Genomic DNA, 8,418 nt, shown 5'->3' on the forward strand with positions numbered 1-8,418 from the left:
GTAAACCGAATCAACGGTCCTAAACCGGAAATGAATTAACAACATAACCAATCTAAACCGACTTCATACTTATACTCCAATAGCCCCCCTCAAGATGGCATGTATATTGAAAGTAATGACATCTTGCTGATAATGGAATGAAAGTGACCCGGATGTAGAGCTTTTGTGAACACATCGGCGAGCTGATCCATCGTACGCACATGAAGAGTTTTGATCAAACCTGCAATGACTTTGTCACGAACCTTGTGACAGTCACGTTCAAGATGTTTCGTTCTCTCATGAAATACATGGTTATTGGCAATATGAATCGCAGCAGTTGAGTCGCAGTAGAAAGCAACAGACTGATGTTGAGGACATCCAAACTCAGCCAGAAGATTAACCAACCACTCAACTTCTTTTACCGCAAAACTCATTGCTCTATATTCCGATTCTGCAGAGGAACAGGAGACTGTATCTTGTTTCTTTGATTTCCAGGAGATCATAGAGTCACCAAGAAACATGCAGAAACCTGAAGTGGAACGTCTTGTATCTTTACAAGAACCCCAATCAGCATCTGTGAAGGCCTTGAGAACTAGATCATTCGTTAAAGAATAGAATAATCCCAGTCCTATAATACCTTTTAGATAGTGAAGAACCTTGTGAGCTGCTTTGAGATGAGATTGTCTCGGAGCAGATGTGAACTGACAAAGCTTGTTGATAGCGAATGTGATGTCTGGTCTAGTGATAGTCAGATACATCAGTCGCCCTATCAATCTTCTGTAAGCTTCAGGTTCTTCAAGAAGTGGTTCATCACCATCTGATCTCAGTTTAACATGAGGATCCATAGGAATACTCGAAGGTTTACAATCAAGAAGACCAGCATCCTCAAGTAACTCCATGGTATATTTCCTCTGGCAAACAGATATTCCAGAACTCGAATGAGCGATCTCAAGGCCTAGAAAATATTTCAAAGGTCCAAGATCTCGAAGTTTAAAGAACTGTTGAAGATCTGTCTTCAGTTTTGTAACTTCATCATCATCATTGGCCGTGATGATAATATCATCAACGTAAACAAGCACGGCAATGTACTTTCCATTGATGTTCCTGATGAATAGAGTGTGATCCGTGTATGATTTCTCAAAACCAAGACTCATCAATGTTGAGCTAAACTTGAGAAACCATTGGCGTGATGCTTGTTTTAAACCATAAAGAGATTTGCGTAGTTTACACACCGGATTAGGAGGTAAAACAACGCCGTCTTTAGGTGTATATCCCAGAGGCAATCGCATATATATCTCCTCTGTTAGATCCCCATTAAGAAAGGCATTTGAGATATCCAATTGCGTGAGGCTCCAAGATTTAGCTGCTGCAACTGCAAGAATAGTCTTGACAGTAGTCATTTTAGCAACCGGCGAGAAGGTTTCAACAAAATCTATTCCTTCCTGCTGAGTATATCCTTTGGCCACGAGCCATGCCTTGTATCTCTCAAGAGTCCCATCTGCATTCAATTTCACTTTGTAAACCCATTTACAACCAATGGCATGTTTACCAGATGGAAGAGAGCATATTTCCCATGTATCATTTGCTTCTAACGCAAGCAGTTCTTCATTCATTGCCTTGATCCATTCATCAAACTTCTTTGCTTGAGTGAAGGAGGATGGCTCTGGGAATAGAGATACAGAGCAGATATAGGCTTTATATCCATCAGAAAGCTGGTTATATGAAAGATAAGAAGCCAACGGATACGGGATGTTTGTCTCAGTCATATTACAGTAGTAATCATGTAAGTATGAAGGAGGTTTAGTCACCCTTTTAGTATCTTCTGAACTGGATTGTGTTGACGTTGAAGAACTGTCCTGTGAAGGTTCTTTCACATTAAGGGAATCAGTACGCACAACATCCGGAATCTTCTTTGAATGATCCATTAGGGAGAAGAAATCCAAAGCAGAATCCTTATCAGAAGAAGCAAATGGGAATATATCTTCATGAAAGACCACATTTCGTGAGATATGGATATTATTTGTTTCAAGATCCAAGAGTTTATAACCTTTGTATCCTGCAGGATAACCAATCATGACACAAGGCTTTGCTCTCGGTTGAAACTTATGACGGTTCTTGGAGCTAGTAGAGCAGTAAACTAGACAACCAAACACCCGTAGACCTCTGTAATCAGGCACCTTTGAGGTCAATATCTGAAACGGTGATTTATTGTGTAACAAGGGAGTAGGAATCCTATTAATCAAGAACACCGCTGTAAGAACACAGTCACCCCAAAACTCAAGAGGGAGATGTGATTGAAACATTAACGCTCTGGCCACATTAAGGATGTGTTGATGCTTGCGTTCCACAACTGAGTTCTGCTGTGGTGTCTCAGGACATGAGTGAAATGACTGGATTCCTTTGGATTGAAACAAGTCAGTGAACTTTAATTCCTGAGCGTTGTCTGATCTCACCGCTTTCACTGTGGTTTGATACTGGTTTTCAACCATCTTCAAGAAGTCAGGAAAGACCTGCAACACTTCAGACTTAGTACGTAAGAGATACACCCAAGTTACTCTCGTGTGGTCATCCACTATAGTCAGAAAATGTTTGTATCCATCTGAAGTTGGTACTGAGAAGGGTCCCCAAAGATCAATATGAAGCAAATCAAAAGCATTGTCTCGCATGTGATTTGGAGAAACATAAGGAAGATGCTTTTGTTTTGCTAAGGGGCAGATGACACAATGGAAAGGTTCTTTATTCTTTTGCTTAAGACCAAGTACATCTGTTATTGCAGTAATCCGTTCTACAGATGGATGGCCTAGCCTATTGTGCCAAAGAGGAGTATCAAGAATAACATTGACAGAAAATTTCAAATCTTGAGAGCAGGTTTCTGTTATCGATGAAGCTTCCAAGACGTACAGGTTTGAGATCTCTTCACCTTGACCAATCATCAATCCCCTGATAGGATCCTGTATCAGACAAGTTGATTGATCAAAACTGACACGGCAACCCAAATCTTTCGTGAGTTGACTAATACTCAGAAGATTCAGACGGAAATCAGGAATGAATAAAACGTTGTTCAATATAAGATACTCATTCAGACGTATCTGTCCAATGCCTCTTATCTGAACCCCTATACCAGTAGGAAGAGTAACTGATTTGTCAAGAGTATCAGTTAAACTTAAAAACTGGTTTCGATCATGTGAGACATGATGAGTTGCCCCACTATCAATGATCCAGGATTGAGATGTCAAACAGTTACTGGTAGCTCTCAATATTCCCACAAAACATAATGTAGAATTGGAGAAAGCCATACCCGGTAATGCTGTGATTGTTCCCATTGATGTCGAAGGTTCAGAAGTAGATCCAGAAGTCACATTCAGCTGATTATTGAAGTAAGCAATAACACTCTGTATCTGATCTTTAGACAAAGTGTTTATCATCTCTGGAACACTGATCTCTGAGACTGTAGAATGCTGTAAAGCGAGCTGAGCAACCACAGGTTTGACTTGTGTGTCAGAGTGAGAAGATTTCTCAGATTGCTTGAATTTGTGCTTGAAATCAGGTGGATAGCCGTGAATCTTATAGCATTTGTCGACGGTGTGACCTGTATATCCACAGTGAGAGCATATAGGACGCTGTTTCTGAGTGTTGCAAGCTGCGTTGATCAAAGGCTGAGCATTGTCCGGTGCAGTTATTTGGAACGCAGTAGCATTCTGAATCGGAGTAATGCTTCGTTGACTATGGTCTTGATCAAGCAGATTATATACTTCACCAAGATTGGGGACGTTCTTCTTCATGATGATCTGACTTCGAGCATTAGAATATGACTCATTGAGACCAGCAAGGAACTTGATGATCTTAGAATGCTCTGTCTTCGTAGCCATAGCTTTGCAACAATTACAGCTTTGACACGTTTTAACACAATCTGCTCCATCAAGATCATCCCATAGTGTCTTCAACTTTGTGTAGTATGTTGAAAGATCTGTATTGCCTTGTTGGAGAGACCAGATTTGTTGCGTCAATTGATAGGATCTTGGCATGTTTGTGATGTGGAATCTGACTGTTAAGTCTTTCCAAATCTCAGACGCATCCTGAAATCGCAAGATACTGCCATAGATCTGCTTTGTGACAGAGTTTAATATCCAAGCTTTGACCATACTATTGCATCTTGACCATATACGATAATGAGGATGCGTTTCAATAGGTCGAGGCAAAGATCCATCAACAAATGCTATCTTGTTTTTCGCCTCTAACGCAATCGTAATAGCTATGATCCAAGTGTTATAGTTTGATCCATCAAGTACCTCAGATATGAGAGATGTTCCTGGATTGTCACCACTTGTGAGAAAATATGGTGAGTATTGAACCCCGTCGAAGTTGAACGCTTCGCGAGATGAGATCGGAACTTGTGAAGAAGACGGATTCGCCGCAAAAGTCACCGGAACGGGTGAATCTTGTACGGGAGGAGATCGAGTCGAACCACGAGCTGCAGATGAAGCACCACGAGCTGTTCGTCTCGTTGATCGGCGTAGAGTAACCATATTTGAGCTCAAGAACGGCGGAATAACCGGAGAAGCTCAGGGACGACAGTTTGATCGGAAAAAGGATTCCGATCAGAGATATAACGGCGGAGATGGCGGAGGATCGTATCGTTGATTGTAGTAACCTGGCTCTGATACCATATTACTGTTTTGAGAATGATCGAATGAAAAAGTAATCTTCATTCATTTTCTGTTACAGATTCAGTTACAAGGTTTGACTTTTATAGAACAAAGTAAACCGAATCAACGGTCCTAAACCGGAAATGAATTAACAACATAACCAATCTAAACCGACTTCATACTTATACTCCAATAATATTCGTTATCTTTCTTTCTTTTTTGAACAACACCTATACTCGTTATCTAAACTCGCTTTAGTTATCGCAATATCTCTAGCTGAATTGATCCTTAGGGTTAGACTGTTCTGAGTCTTCACTGCTTCAATCCAATAGTCTAATGGGAGCAAGGTTTAAAATACTCTCCTCTGATTAGTTTAATATCGGTTTATGTATATGGTTTATGCTCAGGAGTGTCATTAGAGGCAGTGGAAGAACGGAGGGAGGGAACGAAGGGATAGTAACTCCTCACAGGCACGCAGGAGTGTTCATGATTGCTAAGGGTAGAGATTGTACTATTCTCACTAAGAACTTGGTCCCTGGAAAAGCCCTTTACAACGAGGAGAGACTCTCTGTGCAGGTATGATTTGCTCTCTAATGGGTCTTTGATGGAAACATGTGTTAGAACCAGATGATTTATTTCTTGTTCTTGTTCATATATTTCTCCATGACACCGCTGTAAAAGTTGCATTTTTCTTGTTGTATTCTTATAGTTTAAGCCCTTTGAATTTTGTAGAACGAAGATGGAACTGAGGTTGAATACAGAGTTTGGGACCCTTTCCGCTCTGATTTAGCTGCTGCAGTTGTTGGTGGTGCTGACAACATTTGGATCGCAAGTCCCATACCTTTTTTATTTCATCAAGAAACATCAAGTAACAATAATCGTTTTTCTGACATATTATTTATAAAGACTTTGGTTCTTAAAATTGTAGAAACCTGGTGCTAAAGTTCTTTACCTTGGTGCTGCTTCTGGAACCATTGTCTCTCATGTTTCTGATATTGTTGGACCGTAAGTGAACCCTTAAACCTAACCCTTGATTTTATATTTCTTTGTATTGTTTGCTTTATACTTGCTTTTCTGGTTGGTAGGAGGGATGTGTTTATGCTATCGAGATTTCTGAGAAAAGTGGAAGAGAGTTGGTGAACATGGCAAAGACGAGACCTAATGTGATTCCAGTCATTGAAGATGCTCGAAATCCTGCTAAATACAAAATGCTTGTGAGCATGGTTGATGTGTCATATGCGCTGATCTTGCTCAGCCAGATGAGGTTTTATCTTACCTTACACAAACTATTTACTAATATCATCACCATACTGCATTGTGTATAGTATATTATATAATGCTTGCATTGAAAAGTATTCATCCAAAACTAGCAGACAAACATCATAAAATTCGATTTGAATTCTATATACTCCATAATGCTACTTTAAATCTCTTTATAAGCAAAGAATTTTCGTGTCGTAAGACATTTTTCCAAGATTCATGTCTATGCGAGACTTATATGTGGTAGTATGTTACCTATACTATGCAGGCTATGATATTAGCTCTTAATGCATCTTTCTTCCTCAAAACTAGAGGTCACTTTTCGTTGATAATAAATGTAAGTAATAACACTTCGAGACCCTTGATTCAAATCAAATAATTCTCTTTTAGTTTTGGTCAGTATTTAAGTGTTTTTAATTCTTCATACAGGCCGATATACATCACTTAACAATGCAACCAGAAGAAGTGTATTCGAACGAAAGGAAGAAGCTGCTAGAGGATGAGTTGAGACCATCAGAGCAAGTGACTCTTGAGCCTTACGCTTACGCATGACCATGCTTATGTTGTTGGTATAAGCAGAAAGCTGCCTACTACTACTACTACTACTACTACAACATTAGCCAATCAAGTCTCTTTACTTTAGTTTGTGATTATTGTGAGAAGTTTCACATCCGTTTAGACTTTATAAGGGTTTAGGGGGTGTTATTAGATTGTGAATTTTTAAAGAGTTTTCTGGATTTGGATTTTATAACAACTTTTGTGTTATTCAATTAAGGCTTTTCAAAAGTATGTTAAAGTTTGATGTTATTGGTTTATGAATTTTTAATAAGGGGCTGTTTGTTTCACCATCTGTCATTTTCATCCAAATGATTCATTTGTATGATCTATTCAGATATCCATTCAGATTTTTGTAATTGTTTGTTTGTCCATCCACATAGCTCAGCTAGATGAATCATCTAAATGGATCTTATGTTTGTTTCTTTATTTTCATTTCCATTCAAATTGGTTTAGTAAACAAATTAGCAAAATACTCTTGTGTTGATTTAATCATATGTTTGATATTAATTTTAACTATATTGCATTTAATTATTTAGTTCAATATATTTAAATTAGAATTTCAAAATTAACGAGTTTTCTTTTTGCGGTTTGGGTGGGAAAAAACGATTTTTCGGTTTTAGCGAGAAACACATTTTTCGGTTTTGGCGGGAAAACAAGATTTTTCGGTTCTGGCATGAAAACAAGATTTTTTGGTTTTGGCGGGAAAATACAAATTTTCGGTTTTGGCGAGAAAACACGTTTTTGCGATTTTGGCGGAAAAACACGTTTTTGGCGGGAAAATACGTTTTTGCGGTTTTGGAGGGAAACAAGTTTTTGCGATTTTCGCGGGAAAACAATTTTTTTTGGTTTTGGCGAGAAAACAAGAACTTTCGTTATTGGCGGAAAAACGCGTTTTTGCGGTTTTGGCGGGAAAACGCGTTTTTACAGTTTTGGTGGGAAAGTGCGTTTTTGCGGTTTTGGCGGGAAAATGCGGTTTTGACTGGAAACATGTTTTTGCGGTTTTGGCGGGAAAACGTGTTTTCTTTACGGTTTTTGCGAGGAAACACGTTTTTGGCGGTTTTCGCGGGAAAATGAGATTTTTCGGTTTTGGCGGGAAAACGAGATTTTTTTTGGTTTCGGCGGGAAAACAAGATTTTTGGTTTAGCAGGAAAACACATTTTTTTTGTTTTGGCAGAAAAACACGTTTTTGCAATTTTGGCGGAAAAACGTATTTTTGTGTTTTGGCAGAAAAATGTGTTTTGGGGTGTTGGCGTGAAAACATGTTTTTTGTGATTTTGGCATGAAAACACGTTTTTCGGTTTTTGCGGAAAAACACGTTTTTGCAATTTTGACGGGAAAACACATTTTTGCGATTTTGGCGGGAAAATGCCTTTTTGAGGGGTTTTGGCGTGAAAAAATAGTTTTTAGGTTTTTGCTGAAAAACGTGTTTTTGTAGTTTTGTAATTTTTCGTATGTGACAAAAATGATAACATGTTTAGGTTTGTAATTTGTGAATTACACCAGGAGCATAATATACATTATACCATTTTGAATGAACGATCTTCATTCAAATGATCCAAATTGGTTCAGCTGAATGGACTTTAAAATTAAACCTAAATTTTCGAAAGTCATCTGGATGATTCGTCTAAATGAGTTGCACTTTTAGTGGCTAAACAAACAAAACTCTCATCTTCATCCAGATGACTCATCTAGACAGAGAAACAAATGGGCCATAAGTAGTTAGAAGCTTATAAAAATCTAGCTATTGGATTTATTATTTTACTATGTCCATAAAAATCTTATGTTATTTAATAAAAAATTAAAGTAACTGATTTTGTCATCTTTTAAAGTCTGTTGTTATTAGATTATTGATTTATGAAAACTTTCTTCATAAAATATGCTTACTAAAGTATTGCAAGTAGATCAAGTTTCTTTCTGTTTCTCTTCGGTCTCTTTTGTTTCTTTCTGTCTCTCTTTCACAACCTGTCTAAGCCGT

At 38.3% G+C, this 8,418-nt stretch overlaps 1 protein-coding gene across 1 annotated transcript; it reads left to right on the top strand.

Moving 5' to 3' along the window:
• The first annotated feature begins 4,961 nt into the window (after positions 1–4,961).
• On the top strand, positions 4,962–6,437 carry LOC103832457 (probable mediator of RNA polymerase II transcription subunit 36b). The gene is made up of 7 exons (XM_033282883.1): positions 4,962–4,972; positions 5,033–5,201; positions 5,358–5,453; positions 5,554–5,610; positions 5,711–5,839; positions 6,154–6,222; positions 6,315–6,437. Exons 1-7 carry the CDS (start codon positions 4,962–4,964, stop codon positions 6,435–6,437), a joined length of 654 nt encoding a protein of 217 aa, XP_033138774.1.
• The last annotated feature ends 1,981 nt before the right edge of the window (positions 6,438–8,418 follow it).

This window comes from Brassica rapa, chromosome A10 (assembly GCF_000309985.2).
Source record: "Brassica rapa cultivar Chiifu-401-42 chromosome A10, CAAS_Brap_v3.01, whole genome shotgun sequence".
Lineage (NCBI taxonomy): Eukaryota > Viridiplantae > Streptophyta > Magnoliopsida > Brassicales > Brassicaceae > Brassica > Brassica rapa.